Source organism: Myotis lucifugus, unplaced genomic scaffold, assembly GCF_000147115.1.
Source record: "Myotis lucifugus unplaced genomic scaffold, Myoluc2.0 scaffold_44, whole genome shotgun sequence".
Classification (NCBI taxonomy): Eukaryota; Metazoa; Chordata; class Mammalia; order Chiroptera; family Vespertilionidae; genus Myotis; species Myotis lucifugus.
In genome coordinates this window covers 5094618-5119399 of record NW_005871092.1, presented here as the reverse complement: position 1 = coordinate 5119399, position 24782 = coordinate 5094618, and the positions used below count along the sequence as shown (strand labels likewise).

At 49.3% G+C, this 24782-nt stretch overlaps 1 protein-coding gene across 1 annotated transcript in view; it reads left to right on the top strand.

Moving 5' to 3' along the window:
- The window catches only part of NRAP (nebulin related anchoring protein), a 63601-nt gene that overhangs the window by 25244 nt on the left and 13575 nt on the right, over positions 1–24782 (top strand). The window contains 18 exon segments of the mRNA XM_006088141.3: positions 654–851; positions 1406–1510; positions 3398–3496; positions 4606–4710; positions 5811–5918; positions 7383–7578; positions 7581–7693; positions 8832–8936; positions 11621–11719; positions 13546–13650; positions 14366–14473; positions 15003–15116; positions 16707–16904; positions 18183–18287; positions 19794–19892; positions 21732–21836; positions 22212–22319; positions 23190–23501. Coding sequence (XP_006088203.1) covers positions 654–851; positions 1406–1510; positions 3398–3496; positions 4606–4710; positions 5811–5918; positions 7383–7578; positions 7581–7693; positions 8832–8936; positions 11621–11719; positions 13546–13650; positions 14366–14473; positions 15003–15116; positions 16707–16904; positions 18183–18287; positions 19794–19892; positions 21732–21836; positions 22212–22319; positions 23190–23501 — 2382 coding nt within the window.

Sequence of the window (24782 nt, the reverse complement as noted above, 5' to 3'; positions counted from 1 at the left end):
GCCGCCATCTTGGCTGACAGTTAATTTGCATAAGGATATGCTGATTAGCCAATGGGAAGGGTAGCGGTCGTACGCCAATTACCATGTTTCTCTTTTATTAGTGTAGATTTTCGTTGCTACTTCATAACTGTAATGTTGCTACTGTTATGAATCGTAATGTAAATATCTGATACGCAGGATGGTCTTAGGCGACCCCTGTGAAAGGGTCGTTCGACCATCAAAGGGATCGCGACCCACAGGTTGAGAACCGCTGCCTTAGAGAGATGATGTAACTTACCAGAGATCATCCAGTTGGCAGAGGGCAGATCAGGTTTGAACTCAGGCTTCTCTGGCTCTGGAGCCTAAGCTTTGTTATTCTACCTTTTCAAGCTTCTACAGAAACCATGGATAAAGTGTTTGCCTCCTGGGGTAGCCAGATAAAATGATTTAGGATTGGAAGGAGGCATTTCTCCCAGAGACAAAGTAGTGTGGAATCTCATCTCCCCGGCACTGTCATCTTCCAGAGCCAGAAATGGGTCCCACTTTCCTGACAGATGGGTGCCATTGCCCAGAGCGCCAACTTCTCGCGAAAATGTGGGCTTCTTTCCTGTGTTTCCATATCACGCCTGCAAACACAGGCTTCGAGTAATGGGCCTTGTTTTGGTACATTCAAGGTTGAATACAAGAAAGGCTTTGAAGAGAGTAAGACCCACTTTCACCTGCCCATGGACATGGTAAACATCAGGCATGCTAAGAAGGCCCAAGCTCTGGCCAGTGACCTGGACTACAGGAAAAAGCTGCACGAATACACCGTGCTGCCTGAAGATATGAAGACGCAGTGGGCCAAGAAAGCCTACGGGCTCCAGAGCGAGGTGAGCCCCCCTCATTGACAGTCTCCCGTGCATCTCTCGCAGTGGGATGCAGTGACACTTTGAGAGTGAACCTGTGCACGTGTCTATGACATAACTAGAAGGACCAGGAAGAACTGCTGGAGATGTACCAGGCCTGAGGAGGGTGGATGGGGAGGTAGAGATATAGTTTTAGCTGAGACAATGGAGACTAGAGGATGCAGGACAGGGGGCTCAGAGCCATGACAAAACTCAAGATGAGCGAAGAGGAATCAAATGTTGAAAATGGTAAGTAAATCTCGGAAATTTAGCGGATTGAAAGATGAGGTCCTTGATCAAAAAGTCTGAAAAGCCCACTTTCTGGTTAGGTTATGATGTTTCAGTGCTAAAGTAGAACATGGTTACAAAAGTGGGCCCAGTGTCCTTCCCTACCTAGGCAGAGTCCTGACAGATTATGAAGGAGTAGGGCGCAGTTCTTCTAGGAAGACGATGCAGAAGCAAGGATTTCCCTAACTCTCCCCTCACCTTTGCGCAGTCTGCACCCATGCATCTGTTAGAGACCGGCTTTTCTCTTGCAGCTGCAGTACAAATCTGACCTGGCGTGGATGAAAGGCGTGGGGTGGCTGACGGAGGGCAGTCTCAATTTGGAACAGGCCAAGAAGGCTGGACAGCTGGTCAGCGAGGTAACCTGAGCTGAGGCCCCTGGCTTTTACTAGTGATCTTGTCCTCTGATCCCCCCCCCCAACCCCCAGGATTATTTGGGGTATGACTCATAGGAGTATTTTTTTATTTTGCACTTGGGGAAGGTATGTGTACGCAGCCCAGCAATGTAAGTAGCAGCAGCGTCCACAGAAGAGTTCAGAAAGGTTGTCATACACAATCTGTTGGCACGAAGAAGCACATGTTCGTTGTGTACGAGTTTGTGATTACTTCTGAATTAGAGTTGGACATTTGGAGGACAGCGTTCTCATTACACCCTTGCCTTTCATTCACTGCAGACTTTGAGCAAGTCATTCAACCCTTCCCACCCTCTTTCACATAAAAATGAGAAGGTTGGACAGGCTACCCTCCAAAGTCGTCATGGCTCCAAGCTTGCTTCTCTTTGCACTGTGTAAAGCTGGCTTTGGCAGCAGGCACAGGAGGACTTTTGAAGGGCATTTCATTTGGAAATGGGACTATTTCAGGATCGCTCTTTGGGATCTTTTAAAGGGGATTCTTGTGTCGTGGCCAGGAAGGCTGAGTCGGCATTTCTCTTGCAAATGGTAATAATAGTGGTAGTCATAGCTGCCAACTGTGGACTGATAATTATGTACTCATTGCTGTCATTTATTTACCACTTCGAGTGTGTTACCTACACTGTCATTTATTTACCACTTCGAGTGTGTTACCTACATATTGCTCATTTATTGCTCACAGCAGCCCTAGGTGAGTGACACTATTATTATTCTGTTAACATCCCATTTTACACACGAGGAAAGTGAGACTTAAAGTCACACTTCCAGGAACTAGCAGAGGTGGCAACGGAATCAAGTGTTAGATCCAGTGCCCCGGCTTTTGACCACTAAGCAATATTGCACCTCCAAATCACGTTTTTGAAATTTATCCTTATTTCCTACGTACTCACCTTTCTCTCCAACCCAGACACATTTATGGCCAGAATGTATAAATAAGGAAGGTAGAGAGAATAGAATAACCCTTTAGGGTCCTATTACTTAGCTTCTTTGAGACCAGCTAAAATACAGGGGGAGCCACTAAAGCTTCATTTGTCTTGGACAGGAGTGCAGTAAGGGACCCCAACTAGCCTTAGGAATGAATTCAGCCTGAGGAATGTGTTTCTACCTCACTTCCTGTGCCTACTCATTGTTAAGCTCCTCAAGGGACACGTAGATACCATCTCCATCGCCTTTTTAATGTCCCTGCTGTGCCCTGTCCAGGGTGATTCTTGGCTCCTTGTTTACCAGTGTGTGGAGTGGGGGATCAGGGGGAATTTCAACCCTGGAAGGGCAATGTCACTTCCTTCAATTATGTGGGGAAGGAGTTTTCCATCAACACAATGGAGCTAGAAAGGAAACTGCAATTGTCTGGAGTATTTGCTCTAGAATTTTATTTTCCTGTAGGGAGGAGATTTGGAGTTTTTTAAAATATTCCAATCCCTATTTGGGGTTCAGTTGGTATCTATAATCCTCTTGCCGACAGCACTGGGGGTTTTGCTCATCTCTGAAGCTGGAAGGAGGTGGAGGTGAGATTCAAACTTCGGTCTTCATGATTGTGAAGTCCAAGTTCCTTACACCTCCCTATCCTGGGTCAGATCTAGATTTATAAGATGGACACATCCCAGGGCACATGGTGAAATACAGAATTGATTAGGAGAAAACGCAGGAGTAGCAACTAAAACACTCTCACCAGAGCAGGCAGTCTCAGGTCTGCCTGGCCCTAAGTGCAGGACCAGTAGGAACATCCCCCCCAACCCCAGGACATGCTTGGGCCAGAGAGAGAGAGAGAGAGAGAGAGAGAGAGAGAGAGAGAGAGGACAGTCTCATCCTAATGGGGTCCCTTTTCTTTGAAAACAGAAAAACTACAGGCAGAGGGTGGACGAGCTGAAGTTCACCAGTGTGGCCGACAGCTCCCAGATGGAGCACGCCAAGAAGAGCCAGGAGCTGCAGAGCGGGGTGAGTCCCGGGCTGCCCTCTCTCCACCAAGCTGCTGTGTCATGGGCCTGGGAGCCTCTGGGGACAACAGCAGGTGCTGCCCAGGCACGATCCAGGGACCAACAAAGAATCATCCCTTTAAATAGGCTGGACCCAGCTTTCTGCAGGCTTCCAGGCTGTCTCTGGGAGCTGGATCCCAGATCTCCCTTCCTCATTCACCACACTTCTCCCTGGTTGTTGGGGTCAATGCCATCTGATTTTATTCCTTTCAGCTTTCCTTATTGCCTAGTTCCTTCTTTCTTCTTCTTTCTTTCTCCTTCTATCTCTCATCAGAGGCTCTATAATTCTGGAGCCAGTAGAGCTTTATCGTGGGGGACAATGATATTTGCTTGTGGGTTGTGTACAGTTCATGCCCGCTTGAGCTCACATGTGGGGGGCAGAGCAGTGAAACTCCACACGTGTTATCGATACATCAGTGTTCAACACTGGTTGTGCACCTGCACCAAGTAGGAACCGTAGTTGCTACGGTCCTCACTTTCCCTCCTAAAGGTCCAGGTACACCTGCCAGAAAGGATGCTATCAACGTAACGAGTCAGCAGAAAGCCACTGTTTGGAAACTCAAGTTGTTGGGAGGAAAGGAGAGGGAGAAAGAGCCAGAGTGTTGGAGATGTTCACTCATGGTGTCGTTCTGGTCGCTGCTCACTTTCCAGGTGTCAGACCAATGAATGCATTAGGCTCGATTATGGGGGCGCAGGAGGCAGAGTGCGATTTTCATTTTTCCTGCTTGGAGAGTCTGTGCTCATTTGAGCTCTCTGATGGGTTACTTTAAGGCTGCAGACAGCCTAGGTGAGAACACCATAGGGAGGTCTATGTCTTCTCAAGGGAAAGGCATGAGGGATTTTGGGGTTGGTTCCCGGCCACATTCTTCTCTCAACTCCTCACTGCTGCTTCTCCTCCTAGTAACTCTCCTGTGTTAAGCCTCATTTACTGTATCTTACCGGCCACTGTCTGGTCTGGGTGGTTTTGTAAGGTCTTCCCAGGCAAGGCACAGAAGATTCAAGCAGACATAAGAACCCATGAGTGATGCCCATCCGCCCACCTGCTCCTGACCCAGTTCTCTCTCCCAACAGGTGGCCTACAAGGCAGGAAACGAGCAGTCCCTCCACCAGTACAGCATCAGCAAAGACGAACCCCTCTTCTTACAGGCCCGAGCCAATGCTGCCAATCTCAGCGAGGTACAGCATGGGGGTCTGGCTTCCCTGTGTAGGCACCTGGACCCCCAAACCTGACCAGCCATGTTGGTGGGTCAGCTCGGGTTGCATACATCTGGTCATTGTAAACAGCTTGTCTACAAGCTTGTCTAAAAACCTTGTTCCTGACCAGTGTTTTACGGGGAGGACAACCTTTCATAGGAGTGGTGACTTGAGCCACTGACTATGTGAAGGAGTAGGAGGCAGTGGTTATCTTGGGGTCAGAGTGGACACAGCATAGGAGCAGTGTCATAGGGGAGGGAGTAAGAGCTCAGACGTTTGCTCTAAACTGCCTGGGTTTGATCCTTGGCTCTGCCAGTTACTAGGTGAGTGACTTTGGGCAAATTTTTGCTCTCAGTTGTCCAATTGGTAAAGTGAGGGTAATACCAGTCCCTTCCTCATGGGGTTGTCATGAGGCTGCAATGAGCTAATATACAGAAAGCACTCAGAGGACTGTGCACAGGGTAGCTTTGCTCTTAGACACAACAGTAAGAATACATTTTCCCATCTGTGTCTTCTAAGGAGGGGCCTTCGCGCTGCCACTCAGCTCCCAGGTCTTTGGGGTCATGATCTGATTAACAGGGAGAGGAAAGAATTAGAGGGAGTGACAGAGGCTAAAGTGACTCACACACAGCAGGCAGGGGAGCCTTCCAGACGAAAGAACTTGAAATCTGGAGGTGGAGGCAGGACAGGAAATGGGAGAAGAAAGGAAAAGACGCAGAGGAACTAGAGGCTGGGGGACAGGGAAAGAAGAGTGGGGCAGCGGCTGGATCAGTGGGGTGTGCACTGAGCTGGAGAACACCTTCCAGAAAGGTTGCTGTGGTCATGTCATGCTATCCCATCTTCGGCATGTCAAGGCCTCTCGAATTCCATGTCTGCTCCTTTTTGATTGACGCCATGTGTAGCAAGAGGCGTTAAGGCAGTAACAAGGAGGCCTGGTTGTGTTCAGGTTACAGGGTTTCTGAGGTCTTGGGGTTTGGGGGAAAGGCGTGATCGATGTTTGCCTCCCAGAGGGGTTGTTACATAACGAGTCCATGGGAATGGTCTCATGTGAAGATGATCTCTTTTCTCCTGAATCCCCTTAGAAACTGTATAAGAGCAGCTGGGAAAACCAGAAGGCAAAAGGCTTTGAGCTTCGTCTTGACTCCTTGGCCTTCCTGGCAGCCAAAGCCAAGAGGGACCTGGCCAGCGAGGTGAGTCGGTCTCCAACTTGTCCATGTCTCCGTGAACCCTGCCGTTTACAGCATGTGTATATACACATTACATACTCCGTAGGGCATGTATATATTATGTAACATATGGATTCCATGGACATAAATATAGAGAGACGTCAGCTAAACTAAACAGTGGCTTGGTGGTCAGTTGATTTACATTCCAATACCAGCTCCTTATGCTATCAGAGGGTAACATTTTACAAACCAGCTCTGGTCTGGAGTGGCACAGGTGTATAGCAAGCCTGGCTCAGAAAGTGTCCAGTGAATGGTGACAGATACTGATACTGCTGTTGCTGTTGGCAGAAGTGAGCGAGGAGCCCAAGTCACCTGATGGCCACAGCAATGACAATGTTGAAAATAGTGCCACACACTGGTATCCTGTTACACTTTCTAAAACATTCCCATACTTATTCTTTCTCCTGATTCTCATTGCTCTTGGCCTATTACCTTTTTTTTTCAGGCCAATATGCTTCCTTTGGCACCCATACTTCTAAATATTTATGGGTCCCAGCTGTTTTTTAATTCGAGCTCCTTTCTCAAACAGCAATTGCATTTTGGACATTCTGTGTCTTTTTAACTTCGTGAATACTTTTTATTTATAATGTTTTCACTGTTACCAAAAAGGATTTTAAAGTGGCTTTCAGGAAAGCAAGAGGGCACTTAAAAATGAATCCAGGAAGAGGGGTGGCAAATAATATGGAGAAAAGATGGAATTTCACGAGGAAATTGGGAGAAAACTATTCTATAACTGAGCATCGTGTGGCTCTGAGCTTTCTGGTAGCTGAGGTGGAAAGGGAATAATGAGCAGTAATATTTTATTTCACTGTTTGATGAAAGGTTGTTCAAAGGGGGGGAGGCAAACTTTTTATTAAGATTCTGTCGTATGGCTTTGTTTTAACTTTCACACCTGTGGTTTTTTTGTTTGTTTGTTTTAAACATGTTTTCATTGACTTTAGGAAGAGAGTAAGGGAGAGGGAGAGAGAGATAGAAACATCAGTGAGAGAGAAACATCGATCAGCTGCCTCCTGCACACCTCCTACTGAGGATCTAGCCTGCAACTCGGGCACTTGCCCTGACCAGAAATCAAATGTGACCTCTTGGTGCGTGGAAAGATGCTCAACGAACTGAGCCACACCAGCCGGGCAATGCATGTGGTTTAAAATGTCACAATTCCTTTATTTTTAAAAAATACGTTTTTATTGATTTTTAGAGGGAGAGAGAGAGAGAGAAGAAAGAAATCAATGATGAGAGAATCATGGATCGGCTGCCTCTTGCATGCCCCCTACTGGGGATCGAGCCTTTGACCCGGGCATGTGCCCTGACGGGGAATCGAACTGTGACCTTCTGGTTCATGGGTCGATGCTCAACCACTGAGCCACACTGGCCAGGCCACACTTCCTTTGGGAGATTCTGACCCACCCCTGCTCTCCTCTTCTCATCCAGGTGAAGTACAAGGAGGACTACGAGAGGTCCAGAGGGAAGCTCATTGGGGCACAGGGTGCCCAGGGCGACTCGCAAATGAGCCACTCCCTGCAAATGTCCAAGCTGCAGAGCGAGCTGGAGTACAAAAAGGGATTCGAGGACACCAAGTCCCAGTGCCACGTCTCCCTAGACATGGTCCACCTTGTGCACGCCCGCAAGCTCAGCATTTAGCCACGGACGTAGGCTACAAGACGGCGTCACATCACTTTACAGCTCTGCCCACGGACATGAAGGTGGAATGGGCCAAGAAGGCCTACGGTTTACAGAGTGATGTAAGCTCCGTGTATGTGTATGTGTGTGTACGCGTGTGTGGTCGTGTTGGTGCAGGTTACCCAGATCCTTCAAGACAATAGTTTATATTTACGGAAATACCTACTTCTGGGTCCCCAGGTGGAAACATGGAAGCTTCCTAGTGGTTTAACTCTTATTCAAATTATGCCCATTATAAGTTCAATAGGACTAAACAGAAAATTATGAAGCTACTTTTTTCTTCTTGGAATTCTGATCTGCATACGTTTTCCATGTTTTTTTGTATTGCCCCCTGGTGAGGGGGATGTATTTGTGACCTTCTGAGTGGTGGCTTTTTTATGGGAGGGCATCTCTGATGTGCATTCCAACTTTTAGAATGATCAGCTCACTAATCAATAGCCCTCACCCCCTTTTCCTTATATTCCCCACCTGTCTCTGTTTTCTTTCATCTTCGGTTGGCTCTTGTACACATAGTGGGGTGAACTGAAAAGGCAGGTCAGCGGCGGCCAGCGGTTACACGGGGTAGACTGGGTGCCGTGTGGACACATCCTTGCTGGTAGAGCTGTTTCAGGGTAGATAGGGGATATGCCCGTTTTAGACAAGTGTCCATTTAATGGTTTTCCATTAAATCTACTCCTTCACTGGCAAGTAAGGGAATGAGAACTCCACCCCCACCCTCCGCACCGAGGTGAGGTGTGTACGAAGGAACTGGCGCCGTGGGAAGCCTCGGATGTCTTGTGAAATTCCCTCCAATAGCTCCCCTCCTGGGTTCCGTTGTGAATTCTCATTTTCTTCTCCCCTGCATGTCATTTTAAACAAGGAAACGGGGGAAGCAGACAATGAGGACGCTCCTTTTCTCTAGGTAGACATCAGTTCCTAATGAGGGACCAGGTGGATCCGGCCCCTCCCTCCCCACCCCCAACAGTGTTGGGCGGGGCCCAAAGTGGCCACCAGCAGGCAGGCTGCAATTAAAGGGGAAATTAATTTACCTTTTGGAGCCTTACCTGTGACTGTGCAGAAATGGATAAGACAAAGGTGGCATCTCATTCGACTCAGCTGCCACCAAGGCTACGTTGGCAGTTGCTAATAGCCCTTTAAATGCCTGCATACCAACAATGGCCTGTCTTTTTTTTTCCTTTTCTTTTCTTTCTCCTTTGTCAGAACCAATACAGGGCAGATGTGAAGTGGATGAAAGGCGCGGGCTGGGTCGCCGTCGGGTCATTAAATGTGGAGCAGGTGAAGAAGGCAGGAGAACTCATTAGCGAGGTGAGATTTCCTGACAGCCTGCAACAGGCCCGGCTGCATGAGGCATGTGGCATTTCTGTATAAAATTAAAATCATTTCCACTCAAAAGGCAAAGAAAAAGGGAAAGCGACATGAAAGACCTCCAACCCCACACGAGGGCTGGTAATTATAGAGAAACCACATACCAAACACACACCAGTAGGGGCCCCTGGATCCCTGGCAAAAACAAAGTGGGTGACAAATGATATGATGAATAATAATGACAATCAAACGGGAGCTCAATTGCTCCCCCACTAACTTACCTTTTTAATGAAGCAACACGGGAGAGATGATGAAAAGACACGTTTATTGCTCCCAGAAAGCCCTTTTGTGAGTTTATGCACATTGTCTCCCTTTCTTTCTGCCAGTATAAACAGCTTTTGAATATTCACGTGGTGTGGAACACGTGACACGGTTCCCTGTTGTTGGGGGGGAGGTCTTGCTTCTATGTAAATCTCACTCCTGTCTACTTGTGGCCACCCTCCCTGGACCCTAAGGCATTCCGGCTTTATGAAAAGGGGCACTTCCTCACGTTGTAAGACAGCCTCATGGAGCAGATCAGGGTTGCTCTATCTGGGCGCTGTTGACATTTTGATCATCTTTGTTGTGGGGACTGTCCTGGGCCTTGTAGGGTGTTTGGCAGCATCCCTGGCCTCTGCCCACTAGGTGCCAGTAGCACCCTCTGCCCAGTTGTGACAACTAAAAATAATTCCAGACATTGCTGGAAGGTAGAGGCCTACTGGACTGGACACACCAGGCAGCTGTCCTTGGCTCACGCTCACAGAGAGGCTGCGCACCCCCAAACACCCCAGACCCACCCCTGCTCCTGTCTGTTTGGAGAGGGACTTATTCAGAACACCAAGTGAGCATTTGTTTAGTTGCCTTCAGAGTAGCCTGGTCCTTCTGGACTTTTCTGGGCGGGGACCAGAGTGGCCGTAGCCCCAGAAGACTTCAGCCTCGGCAGTGAGTCCCCCGGGACCTTGTTGTGGTTCCAGGAGGAGACTGAATGTATACTTAAAACAGACCCCTGTGTTGGATTTTCAAGCACACGTACTCAGCACTGGCATTTCCCAATCGGAGAGCATTCTAGTTACCTGACACGTCTTGGAGCTGATTTGGAAAGCGGGCTCACTCTGGTTGGCCTAATTTTTAGAAACATTGGTCAGCATTCAAGGCTCAGAAGACCCTGAGAGCCTGGTGGAGTCTGTACCGCCCTGGGAAGTTCTAATGAAGAAAAGGCCATCTTAGGAGGATGCCTGTGGGAAACTTACAGGAACAAACATGTAGGTTTGAGGATTCATGGCCCCAAGCTCTCCATAGGGGACCCCTCATAACAAGACGCAAAGAATAAAGACCATTATGCACGTCATTTAGACTTCACGATGATGCCTCCATGCATCCAAGTCTGGCAGCAAAGGGATCTGCCTGGAGCTATCTACCATACAAGGGTCTTAATTTTCCACCTCATTTTGCAAATTTACTCAACAAATTTGCTTACCTTCCATGCTTCAAACAAGTCCTCAAACTTCAGGAAGTCAGGACGTCTTTTAGCACCTTTTCCCAACCATCTTGCTGCAGTCTGGCATGCTTCCAGGTTAGTGTCACATGGGGTTGACCTCTTAATTTTCAGACGGAACGTGAGGCTCCATCGGAAGAGCCACGAAAGCACCTCCACCTATCAGTGAAAGCAGCCGTCAGCAAACCTTTTTTGTGAAGGACCAGATAGTAAATATTTTTGGCTTTATGGGGCCGCACGGTTTCTGTCACAACAGCTCACCTCTGTCATTGTAGCATGAAAGCAGCCACGGGCAGTACGCAAATGAATGAGCATGGGGTGTTCCTATAAAACTTTATTTACAAAGTCAGAGGATGGATATTGAGCTGTGACTTCTTAAGACAACCCAGGATATGGGAGTGCTCATAAAATACTTGTTTGATTGGAGGCAAGGTACGCTTCCTAACTCCATGAAGTTGGCAACCATTCTATTCTCTTGAGAATGTGCTTTGATTGAAAGACAAATTCATTTAAGCACGATTTTTAGAATCAAAATTGGGTTTATAAGTCTTCACCAGCATTTGAATTTGTTGCTGTTGTTGTTTCAAACCGCATGATGACCCCAATTACCCTTTTCCTTGTTATTGTTTAACCATTGTTAACCAAAACTGAACCGGGTTCAGAATTGGTTAGATAGTGTACCATCACTCACTGTTAAATGCGAAGGTTTTGACTGTGATTATCTCTGCCAAGTCCTTTCGTGGAAAGAAAATTAGACAGCTTCCATTGATAAATGTAACTATGAATGTTCTTTTCATGCCTCGGAGACTCAAACTAAGATCTGTAAACAACTGTGAGGCAGTATTTGAAGCCTATAAAAAACACATCCTTTCCTAAGTGTGTCTCCCACAGTATTTTACTGGTATAACCTAATTTTGAGATGTTTTCTTTGCACCAGGTAGATAGACTTTAATGTTAATTGACACGAGGTTATTCTTAAATGGAAACAAATATTAACCTGAAGCCACCGAGGATATAAAGATGGAGGAAGCCGAATAATAATTATGCTCACAAATTCACTCTAATCTCAAGCAACCTATGATTTTTCTCTTTCAAATGGCATGAAAGAGCCGCACAAAATTCACAGCTTTGATCTTTTTCTGCTCAACAGAAGAAGTACCGTCAGCATCCAGATGCTTTGAAGTTTACCAGTATTAAAGACACTCCGGAGATGGTCCAGGCCAGAATTAGTTACACCCAAGCAGTGGATGTAAGCGATAATGTATATACATTATGACTCTGAGAGTGGGCGCCTCTTTCAACCCTGCGATTGAAGCCGAGGGGTTCTTGGCTTGCTCCTTCTGTTGCTCTCGGGATGAAGGAGCGTCTTGTCCTTTGCTGAGGCTCACCTTAGCGGGGTGCTGCCTCATTAGGATGTGGGGTGGCGGGTGTGAACGCTTTCAGGATGCCAACTGGGGCTCCGCCACCCCACAGCCCCAGGCTCACTTTTTCCTGTTTGCATGTCGGGAAGATTTGTCTGTGGTGGGGCCTCCCCCCCCACCCCGGCTCCTTTTGTTTTAAAGCATTGTTTGCAGAACTGGAACTTTTGGGGTGAAATTCTCAGTAGTTGGAACACTGAAGCCAGGCTGAGGGCTCCTGGGGTCCCAAGGACAGGAATTCTTCCCCTTGGAATTTCCCAAGGCTTTGGAAATGATTTGAATCGCGTGTATGTACCTTGGACTAAACTGCCAAGCCACGTCCCATCTTCCCAGTTTAATGTCAGCCGAGACCCGGCCTTTTGTCCTCTCAGCTCAGGGTTCATTGAAAGATGGGTGCTATAAAAAGTCACTCGAGGGCATGAGTCCGCCCAGTTGGCTGATTCTGCTGAGAGAGGTCCACAGATCTCTGTGCAGGGCACACACACCTGTGAAATATCTTCAAACCATTCAACTTGCTACGAGGAAAATCTACCAGCCTTATGGAGAGGGGTTTCAGAATGCTCCCCTGTTTCCCAACTGGGCCAGGTATTCCGGTTGTGCCTTATTCGACAGGCATTCTGAAATGGCCCGAGCACCCGTCCGAATATGTTCTGGGATGATTTACAAACGTTCAGGCTTAGGAATGTATCCTATCTTGATAATCAGCCATCAGGATCAAATTGGATTCTGAGAAACACGAACTTTTTTGTATGAAGGAAAACAGTACCTGCTTCTTCCTTACCCTAACCAACTCTAGGGGGCAGTGCTGTGATGCACAGAAACTTGGACACATCGGATACGATTCGGCGTGGAAAAAAGCCCAGTTTAGAAACTTTCTCTGGTGGCTGTTCCCAGCGCCATGTGTCCCTGCTCACTACCAGAATATCCCAAAGCCCAAATCAGAATTCTGGGTGAATAGACCAACCCAGGAGACAGTTTTTAAAATATATATATATTTTTTATTGATTTCCGAGAGGAAGGGAGAGGGGGAGAGAGATAGAAACATCCATGATGAGAGAGAATCATTGATCAGCTGCCTCCTGCTCGCTCCTACTGGGGATTGAACCTGCAACCCAGGCATGTGCCCTTGACCGGAATTGAACCTGAGACCCTTCAGTCCACAGGCCGACGCTCTATCCGCTGAGCCAAACCAGCTAGCACAGGAGACAGTTTGAGCACAAGAATCCTTGCAATGGGAGAGGGATGAGGATTGATGTAAATCCAGGGAAAACCTCACCTGTGGATGAGCCATCGTCTCTCATGCCGCCTGAGTTTTGATGCCCTCTCTTAGCTTATATAGTTAATAACAAAATCACGGATGTTAACCGGACCTCATTTGTCATTTGACACCCGTCTCAGCCGTGTGCTACCAGTGGAGCGTTAACCCAGGGCGCAGTTTCAGCCTGTCGTGTTCTGAGCGGGGATGTAGAACTCGGGAGGGAATGAAGCGTGCGTCCCCGCTCTGGCTGTGAAGTCCACACGGAGGCAGGGCGCCCGTGGTCCTGTCTCTGTGGGGAGGTGGCAGCTGCCTCACCCTTGTCTGTTGGAGTTTAACTTGGCTGATGGCTGCGTGGGGGGAGCCTTCTGGGTTTAATGCGAAACCTCTCTCCGCCCACAGAGGTTATACAGGGAACAAGGAGAAAACATAAAGCATCATTACACGCAGACAGCCGACCTCCCGGAAGTCCTGCTGGCCAAGCTGAATGCCATGAATATCAGCGAGGTGAGGCTGGTGGAGGGGTACGGGTTTTCATTGTGGGGCCTCGGGACCTGCGCAGACACAGCATCCTGTGCTCATAAGGGCCCCGCTTGGTGTGATGCTCTGTCATTGTCTTGGAATGTGTGATATTTTTGAACAAGGGGCCCCGCATTCCCATTTGCACTGGGCCCTGCGAATTAGGGGGCTGGTCCTGCAGGAGAGTCAAGGTCATTTACAAGGAGGAGGCTAAGAGAAATGCCTTAGTGCAAAGGGCATTTGCTCTGTGGGACTGGTATATGGGCATCAGAATACAGGCGAGTCTATCCAGCGGCTGTGGCAAGGAGAGACACGGGGGCCTTCACCTCCATAGTCTCTGTCAGCCCCCCTACCTGTTCCTTGACGGAGACAGCCGGGTTCTCTTTATCCTACGTAAAGAGCCATGCACGTACAGCCTCACACCTCCTTCTTGCAGTTGACCTGCTGCTCACAGAAATCTGGGTCTGTCTGCCTCCAAAGCTCTTGCTTTTTAACCCCCGTCCCCTCCCCGCGCCCCCCCTCCCCCATGGGTGGGCAGGAGCCAGGATCCAGCTCTTTGGTGATTTGTGCTAAACCCCAGGGATCTCTGACTTCCCAACTGGGAGAAAAACCCACGACAAACCAGATTCCCGTTTTGGTAACGGGAGTTTGGGAAACCAGCAGGCCACACGACGGTCTCTACTGGTGCACATCTTCCCAACAGACACGGTATAAGGAATCCTGGAGCAAACTTCGAGACGGCGGGTATAAACTGAGACTGGACGCCATCCCATTCCAGGCGGCGAAGGCCTCCGGTGAAATCATCAGTGATGTGAGCATCCGTCTCCGTTACCGTGACAGCGTTTAATACTAACCGATGTAGTTGCCTTCTGCCCCTGACCCCAGCCTGTGGATAATATCCTCTCCTCTCCCAGCTGACTGTGGTAGGGCAATCAGATAACGACCAATGAGAAAGAACGTACCTGACAACAAAAAAATTGCCCTGGCTGGGGTACAAAGCCAGATGCTTTGTAAACATGGACCCTGGGCAGATGAAATGCACCCTCCGCTCAGCGTTTTCCTAAAGCAGGTCCCTGTGCGGAGACTGCTAACAATGCACCCACCTTCTTCCAGCGTGGGCCGCCCGAGCGCTCACTCGTCCTGCCATGTCACATCCCAGCCCTTTAGTCATTGGGAGTCTTGCATATGAAAGAACGGGCCCTTTGACGACTCCCACGCGTTTCTTTTAACTCACCCAGTCACTGTCAAAAGAACAAAACATTTTCGCCCAATGCCCACCTCTTCCATTCCGTGTCCCTTGTCCCCGAGCTGTTACTCTCTCCTGTTCTCTTTCCCTTTAGTACAAATACAAAGAGGCATTTGAGAAAATGAAAGGGCAGATGCTCGGCTCCCGGAGCTTGGAAGACGATATCAGCCTTGCGCATTCAGTGTACGCCAGCTCGCTGCAGAGTGAAGTGAGTGGGAGAAAAATGCCACAGAGCCGCCCCCCCCACCCCCCACCATGCACCGCTGGCTAATGTCGATCGTCCTCTGGTTGCGGGGACTGGCTCAGTCCCGACTGTCTCTGTGGCATGCTCAGGTCCCTTAGCCCCTCTGGGTTTCAGCTTCTTCCTCCGTCAAGTGAGAGGTTGGGCTAGCTGACCCCTTACTCCTTCCAGGCTGGGAGTTCTATGATTTTTGCCCAACGGCCTCTAAAAGGGACCTGAAGTCTGGATTTGGATTGCAGAAGCGTTTTGTTGGGTCTGCAGTGAATTCATGGCAAGCCTTTAAAAACGGGAACTTTCACATAAAAGTTTTAGGCTTCTGGCCAGAAGGCGGCTCTGGAGTCTGCAAAGCTACAGGTGCCGTTGATTACGGAGAGCTGCATTTAGAGGGACCCGTGCCTTCCTGGTCATGCAGCCCTACCCCCTCGCCCCCTCGTCCCCCACTTCCTCCTTCACTTCTTTTTGCTGCCTGTCTGGCTCCTGAAGGCATCTCAGATTACAACCCTTGACTTCCCCCCTCTGGATGCTGGCACATGTGTGTTCCCTGTCCCCTGGCACATATTAGTATATGTGGGACTTGGCTAGTAGGAGTGATGAAATCTGATATGTGGCAACATGTTACAGAGGACCAAACACTTTTACCTGCAATGTCTCATTTAACCATCAGACTCTCTCTGGGAACGTCATCTGTTTATTCATCCCCGGTGGGTGTACTGATAAGGAGACCTACACTCTGGGTGGCTCAGCCCCTTGCCCAAGGTCAGCTGGAAAGGGGCAGAGCCAGGACGTGGAGCCAGCTCCGCATCTTACACTCTTTCCACAACTTCTTGTGTTCTCTGCCTCAGTGTCCCCATTTCTAACATTGTTTTCCCCCCTTCTGTCGTGGGGTGCTGACCTAAGAGTATGGGGTTGGACATGAATTGTCCTTGGCTTTATGGTAGGGGTGAGGGGAGGATTCTCGGGGGTGGGACTGGGGGTTAGGCAGGAGTGGCTGCAGCTAAGAGGTGGTGATTACGCATCTGACTCCCAAGAAGCCTGGAGTGAGCTTCAGAGACCTGCAGACAGCTCCTCCCGGGACTCGGTGGAGCTTGTGGTCTGCCTACAGGTCCCTCCCTTTCTCTCCTGGGATGTGGGTTGGGCCCTTGGAAATACCCACCCCTCCAAACTGGCTTCCTAGGTGGCCACCCACTACATCTGGCTCCCAGAGTTCCTGGGACGGCATCTGTTGCTTTGAAAAAGCTCTTTATAAGCTACCTTGAGAGGAAACTCCTTGGTGTCTAGAACCTGAACTTGAGAAGGTGAAGGGAAGAACCTGTGGTGGGAGGGCTCGGGTAGCCATGCATCTTTTTGCCTCGGGAAAACGGGAAGAGCCCATCTTGAGCGTTAGGACCTGGAGATTAGTTCTCTGTATTAAGCCAGTCCCCAAAGCAAGGAACCCCGTCCCTGCCAAGAACCTCCCCAGACTTCCCTGGGACAGTGGCATGGCAGTCGCTGTCCCTGATGCCCCGGAGGCGAATGGTGGCTTTGAAATAGCTGCTGTTGATCTGTCTGCCCCTCTAGGTGAATTACAAGAAAGGCTTTGAACGCTCAAAGGCGCAGTTCCATCTGCCGTTGGACATGGTCACCCTGGTGCATGCCAAGAAGGCTCAGAGCCTGGCCAGCGACCAGGACTACAGACACCCGCTCCCCCAGTACACATCCTTGGCGGAGGACCTGAGGCTCAGCTGTGCCAAGAGAGCTCACAAGTTGCAGAGCGAGGTAAGGAGACCTGGCCTCTCTCTCCCAGGGCTCTTTCCTCTCCGATTTGCCCACAAGGCACTGACCTGGCGGCTCCCTTTGGCTCAGTGGGGGCCTCCAGAGAAGGGATACCCAAAACCTGGGGTTTCTTTTAAAAACCCCCTCCCCCCATGTTCCTACCTAGCTCTTCATAGAAAGCACAGCTGCACAGATCTAATAACAACCATTTATGGAGTATTTCTGCTGAATTCCGAGCCTGGCGTTTTCATGCATTATCTCATTTAAACCTCAAAATGACCCTGTACTAATAGTCTTGGTCCCATTTTACAGAGAAGTAAGAGTGAGGCTGGAAGGAGTTGGGCAGCTTGCCCAAGGTCACGTGGCTGTACACGAGAAGGGGAACTGAGCCTGGAAGTGCATTCCTGGCTCGCGCCTCTGTTTTCTGAAGCAGGCAGGCCCAGGCGGGGAGGAGGGAAGGGGAGGGGATCTCCTCCCTCACAAGGAGATACAGGACGTCTCAGCAGCCCGTTTGGTGCTCAGCCGCCTCCCTAGCTTGCTGAGCTCTCATGCCGTGAGATTTGCGGTAACGGGCTTGTGTCAGAAAGGAAACGGCTCCAGCCCGGCTTCCTGGTGTGGCTGGGCCTGCCAGCCCAGCGGCACTCAGATCTGCGTATCTGTCAACTGCTCAGATTTTATGCCCGTGTGTGGCGTTTACTGAATGACAGAAGCTGTCAGGAACCGCAGAGCAGCTGTAGGGACGGAGAGCTGCCAGGCTCAGCTCATGGGCCCTTTGTCACTTGAGCACAGCCCTCGCTGGCCCCACCTCTCCTCCTGATAGCAATTTGAAGGCAGCACGCCCAGCGGTACCTAGGTGGCTGAAGGGGAGTGAACTTGGGGGCCCTTTAAAGTGTCAGCCCACATCACTGAGGTACCCACATGTGCCTTACTCAGCAGACTCAGGCAGGCCTTTGCGACATTCTTCTGGATTCATTCATTAGTTCTTTCTTAACCGTTGATTCATTCGTGCCACCCGCTGCCGCTGGGTTTTGTTTTAGAAGACCTGTCAGACCATTTCCACGTTTGCCCCAAGACAACTGACTTTCTAACCACCATCAGCCCCAGCGTTTATTTTCCTAATGAGCATTTACTAAGCTGTTGGCTGAGTATGAGACATCTGGAGAGACCGGCTTGGCCCTGAGTACCAGCCACGGCGCTGTCCTGTCCCGGGTCCTCTGGCTTCTCTCTGCTCCTTTGTTCTGCAAGTTTGGCTCTTCTGATTCCTAGTGTTGTTTTCTGTAGAATGAGTACCGGTCGGACTTGAACTTCATGCGAGGGGTGGCCTGTGTCATTCCAGGCACGTTAGAGATCGAAGGAAGAAAAAGAGCGTCTGAACTCATCAGTGAGGTAACTGGGACTGGAGGGGTGAGGGCTGTCAGTATATTTCTACAGCAGAGGTTGTTGCATAGCCATCGGGTGTTTTTTGTTTTGTTTTTAAATATATTTTTATTGAATTCAGAGGTGAGAGAGAGAGAGAGAGAGAGAGAAAGAAAGAAAGAAAGAAAGAAAGAGAGAGAGATCAGTAATGAGAGAGAATCATTGATTGGCTGTCTCCTGCATGTCTCACAATGGGGATTGAGCCCACAACCAGGGCATGTTACCTAACTGGGAATTGAACTGTAACCTCCTGGTTCATAGATCGATGCTCAGCTACTGAGCCATGCCGGCTGGGTACCATCTGTTTGTTGTTACTGTGAAAGTGAGTTATATGTTCCACTATTAACATTGGTGACTAGCCGCTAACCTCTTGCCCAGCTTCTCTTCTTTGCACCGGATTCTCCATTCAGACCAAATGCCATTTAAGATGGCTTTGCAGATAGCGAGTCAGTTTTGTTGTGAATATAAAAGAATTATTCACACTTCACTGACTCATTAGATGTATCTCCCTGTGTCCTTTTGGAGATTGGCGCTGTGGTGCAGTATAAAGAGGGTAGGCTTTAGAGACCAGCAGCTGGAGGCTGAAATTCCACTCATTTGCTGTGTGAAGTCAAGCCAGTCACCTAACCTCTCTGAGCCTCAACATTTTAATCAGCCAAATGGGGATACTATTATGACCTTTGTTTAGTTTTTGTTAGGATTGGGACTCATCTAAGCTCGGTGCTTCTCTGGTGGCTATACATGAAATGGTTGCTCTAAACTGGGTCATAGTTTCTTGGTAGAATTATAGAAGATTAGAATTCTAAGCTCCTTGAATCCTGAGGAATCTTGCTCGCCCTTAGAGGGCCTTGGGACTTCTATTCATGGTAGATCAAGGACAGGAGGGCATAATGGAAGGCCCTGGAAGCGAAGGGTGGTCAGTGGCCAGCTTGGGTAGTATTAGATGGGCTTATGGCTTGCTTACACCAGCGGAATTGGCCAAAGTTTAGATTTAACTTTGTGCTTTGCTTTTCCAATGAAATCTCCAAAACAAGTGGTTTCTAAACCTTGTGGTGCATTGGAATTCTCATTGGATCCAGAGCCTTGGGTCCACTGCCGATTTACTGTATCCTGATCTCCCGGGGTGGGTGCAGGCATATGTACAGGTGTTTCTGGTAAGTTCCCAACGCTGAGGAGCCCTGGATTTATAACGAGCAAAGGTTGGGAGCAGAACTGGAATTTCAATAGTCACATTCACATTCATAGCAAAGAGCTAGCTCTCCTTTTCCCGCTGGTTAAGCGTCTGATTCGGTCTGTCCTATGCTCCTCTCTGCTCCTCCATCCCATTGAATTCTGAGGCCATAAGAGCAAATGACAAGACTAGATTCCAGCTGACAGACTGCCAGCCTTTGCAAAAAGAGGTTTTATCACTAGTGTTTCAAGAGCTGGTTCTATATCTTACCACGTCTTCTTATTCCTTCTCGTGTGTGAATTCAGAGCAAATACCGTCAGCACCCCCAGTCATTCAAGTACACAGCTGTGACCGACACCCCCAGCCTCCTTCAAGCAAAACTCAGCAACCAGATTACGAACGAGGTAAAGTCTCCCCCTGATGGCTTTGGAACGGGCTTTGGAGAAACTGCTAGGTTGTTAACAATATGTGTGACTGTGTGTGGGTTTGGGGAGGTGGTGGGAAGCCTGGGTGCTTGCATGGAGGTTTAGGAGAAGAGAACGCCATTATACAGAGCTTAAATATTTCCCCGAAGGAGAGGAGGCCCAGGTGGAAATCTGGTTGTCTGTCATCTCGTCCAAGTACAATCACAGACCAGCAAGCAGCATCTGCATCTCCGGGGAGCTTATTAGGAATGCTGAGCCTCAGGCCCCACCCCAGACCCACTGACTGCGCATTAACCTTTGAGACGTGCTGGTGTGCCATTCATTTGTTCTGTCTCAGCAAATATTGGCTAAGCACGTTTGTAGCGCCATTCTGATGGTTGTCATGGGGGGGTTTGTGGTGAGCCAAGGATAGTCCTAGAGTATGTTGTTTGTCAGACTTCTCGAATTTCTACCTCGTCGTGTCTTCTCACTCATCCTTTGCCCAATTTACACTTTAATACATCTATCGGAGGGGGAACCAAGGAAAGAAATCTCATGTTAAACCATCTTTTCAATTCTGTTTCTTCTTAGTGGCTGCCGGACAAGCTTGAAATAGAAAGTGAACTTGGCAGAGAATTAAATTTTGCATCATCTTTAGTTTTTAAGATTCTCCCCCTGACTCTAACTCTTAGAAGTCGGTTGAGATTTGGCTATTTCTACTATTAGCTCCCACTTGGGATAAGTGCGTCCAAAGGGCTTCTTTCATGAGTTGTAAGTTTTAAATTCCTGTTGAACCTTTCCTATTTGAGTGGTGAGCTGGATGCTGTGGGGTAACAAAACCTGTTATGGCCTCAAAGAACTCAGTCACCACAGATCCATTTCTCATCACGTGAATAAATGCTTTTGCCCTGGCTGAGACCCCTCAGGCTGGCCCTGGGGTGGCTGCCCCTGTGGAAGGATCTGCAGTTTTAGTAAAGAACACAGACTAGGGTTTGGGAACGTCCCTTACACATCGTAGCGTTTCTCCTACACTTCCCACGTCTTCGTGTTGTCTTTACACTCAGTCCTTGAGGGAAAAGTTTATATGGGAAGAACCTTGAGATAGACTTCCTAAATGGTTTTTCTTTCCTCAGACTATTATTGAGTGAAGTGTAGGGGAGGAAAAAAACACACCTTTTTCTTTCCCTTCTGAGGGTCTGGGCCAGGGCTCTGTGACAAAAGACAGATTAACGAGAGAAAAGCATAAACGTTTATTTAATATGCGTTTTACATGGTAGGGGAGTCTTTGTAAGGACCTGAAGACCTGGTTAAGCCCGAGTGTTATTACACTGGGTTTGATGAAAAGTGAAAAGTCGTGGGAAAATGTGACAGGACGAAGGGTATCCACTAAGTGTAGGAAAGTGGGGACATTCAGCAAGGTCTGTTTGCTCAGCTCCTCTGTGTCCTGCGGTGTCCCTTCGTCTTCGGAGATAAGGATGCTATTTCCTCAGGTGTAGGGAGGGCACCCTCACTGGAGCGGCTCGTGACCTGCCTCAGGGGGGAGCCAGAGAGCATCCTTGTAGCACCTGCACTTCTCACATCCCTTCTGCTTGTTAGGGGGTATCACATCCTGAGCCCTATCAAAAGCAACTTGCAGTTTCTTACTATACATTTTATATCACTCAACTTCGTCGAAAGAAACATCTTGCCCAAGGCTGACGGTGCACCCACGGCACAGCGAATGGCCTTTCACAGATGTGTTTCCCGACTGCGAGCGAGGGAGGGACCTCCAGGCCTGCAGACATGCACAGCGCTGATCTTCTTGCTCTTCTTGCTTTTCCTTCCTTTCTCTTTGCCCAGCGCCTCTACAAAGCAGCCGGGGAGGATGCGAGACACCAGTACACAATGAGCCTGGGGCTGCCCGAGTTCGTCCGAGCGAAAACAAATGCGGCCAACCTGAGTGACGTAAGCCTTTCTTGTTGCTGAAGTTCAAGCACACGCCAAAGCCACGTATGTCTGTGACATGACCTAACAGTGACCCTTCCGGCGTTCACAGGAACTTGAAAACACACACACACACCACACACACACACACACACGTGTCTTTTCGATGCGCATGTTAAATAGACCTTTTCACAAATATGTTGCGTTCATAACGTGTCAGAGCCCACGACAGCGACAGCAGGTGTGCTGATGAGATTTTCTTTGCAAAACAGAAAGCTTTCGCTTGTCAGAAATGGATTCTGGGACACGGTGCTACAGAATGAAAGGGGTAGCCTTTGTTCATTGATTCATGTAATTTTTTTTTTTAAAGAAAATCTACATGTGTTTCCATTGTAGGCAAAATACAAGGAGTCTTGGCATAATCTCCGTGCTCAAGGCTACAAGCTGACAATAGACGCGCTCCCCTTCCAGGCTGCTCGGGTCTCTGGAGATATCGCCAGTGATGTGAGTGGAATGATATGACCTTCCGTCTCGCCTAATTTCTGTTAACTTCATGTAAAACCAGGTCTGCAGCTGATTTTCCTGAATTAAAGCAAATCTCTCGCCGTGTGAGACAGGATGTCACCTGCAGAATATATTAGTTACGAATGAGATTCTCTGACGGAGGGAGGGGAAGCGAGCTTTTGTTAATCAGAAGCTAAATTCAGACAAAGGTCTCAGGCAGGAAGGAGATGACGGTTTATTTCTAATTGCGATGTTGAGGCCACCGTCCCTCTGGACCCGGGGAGCTGCCTGCTTTCTCACTCCACACAGAATTAGAGAGAAAACGCGCCAGAGAAATTGTACTGAGCCCGAGCACGTCTCGCTCCGGGCTCTCTGCAGTTCCACACGCCGGCTGTGTGTTAGGATTTGCTGGCTGTGTGCAGCCACTCTGTTGATGGCGTCCATCGCGTTGGAACATGAAGGTGACTTTCTCTTCCCCACAAACAAGTCACTGAAAATGTGGACTTCAAATAAACGGGTCCTGTCTTTTGGGTTTCACGTTTTGCCAAGTGCGAAAGGATACATTTATTTTTAACCCTTTTTGATGAATTCCTCTTGGCCACAGGACACGCGGGCAGTGTGGGGAGTGGGGCCCTCGCTTTGGTCCCGAGGACCTGGCTGTAATTAGAAAGGAAGGATGGAGGGATGTTTTAATTGTTGGTCCCCCAGGCAGGAAGCATGCTCCCAGGCTGGCCTCACTGTGGCTTTTCTTATAATCATTACTTCCTACTGTCAGAACAGGTGACTTTTCTAGGATCTGCGGTGAGAACGGGCAGGTGGGATTTCAGCAGGTGGTACGCTAGCCCCTGACCCGCGGGCCTTCTCTTCCAGTTTCTCTACAGACATGACTTTGTGAAGGAGCGAGGGAGGCTGATCGGGGCGCGGAGTGTCAGCGACGACCCCCGGCTCCGGCACTGCCGGCGGGTGGGCCAGCTGCAGAGTGAGCTCCAGTACAGGAGGCAGGCAGTGGGCAGCCAAGCACAGTACCACCTGCCCAAGGACATGGTGCACCTGGTCCACGCCAGGAAGGCCCAGGCCCTGGCCAGCGACCACGACTACAGGACACAGTGCCACGAGTTCACGGCGCTGCCCGAGGACCTGAAGATGGCCTGGGCCAAGAAAGCTCACGCCCTGCAGAGTGAGGTAGGGGCACCTGGTGGGTCAGACACCAGCTCCTGACCCTCCTCCTACCACCATGCCTGGGTATAACTTACAATCTCTGCTCCTTCCTTAGCCTGTCAGACACTCCTCCCTATGCCCAACAACGACTTGCTCAGTCTGTGTTATCTGGGTAGGAGTTAATCAATCTGTCATTCAACAAATATTTATTGAGCACCTACTATATATTGGGCCTTATTCTAGGTGCTGGGACTACAGCAGCCAACAACAAAAAAAAGCCAAAAAAATTCCTGTGCTCTTGGAGCTTCCATGCTATGGGAGTGAGATAAAATAGGATAAGTCGAATATTTAGTGCGATGCCTGCTGTGGAGACAAACAAAGCTGGGAAGTGGGGTAGGAGGGCGTGATTGTGTGCATGTGTACATACACACGTGCAATGGAAGATGAGGTCATGGAAAAGGTGGCATTTGCGCAAAGAGCAAAGAGATGCTGGAAGGGAATGGAGCTCTCCAGCAAACAGAACAGCAAATTCAAAGGCCGAGCCCAGAGCAGGAGCAGCCTCAGCATATTTGAGGCCAGAGTGAAGCATGAGGGTGAGTGGGGAGGACGTCGCAGTGTCCGAGAGAGAAGAGGGGCTCTATCGTTAATGGCAGAGGTGATGGTGATGATAGAAAAGTCATGCCCCACAGCTGACACTGACTGACTGATCGCCGTTGCTGTCACCCTCCCTACGGTGCTGGGAGGTAGGGCCCGTTGTTACTCATGTTTCATTTTATTTTTTATATATGTTTTTATGATTTTTGAGAGAGAGAGAAAGGGGGAGGGACACAGATAGAAACATCAATGAAAGAGGAACATTATCCATCGGCTGCCTCCTGTAGGCCCTCTACTGGGGATGGAGCCTGCAACTTGGGCATGTTCCCTGACTGGGAATCGAACAATCCACCTCTTGGTTCCTGGGTCGACGCCCAACCACTGAGCAACACCAGCCAGGCTCTTACCCCTGTGTTTAAGATGAGGTCACCTGGGAAGTGTCGAGGCAGGGCTGGCTCCGGAACCCACACTTGGTACCATCCTGCCCTTCCGGAGGGAGCTCCCTGTGGGGGAGTCATGGTTCCTACAGCTCAGAGCAGACACTGAGGCCCAGAAAGAGGAGGTCCTCTCCCAGGCAAGGGCACCAAGCAGGCTGGCAGGTAGCACCAGCCCCGCCCAGGTCAGCTCCAGTCCCAGGCCCCCTCCAAGCCTGGGGTCCTCGGCGGGGACATGGCAAGGGTGGTAACGTGTGGTCAGCACATACGGGCTGTG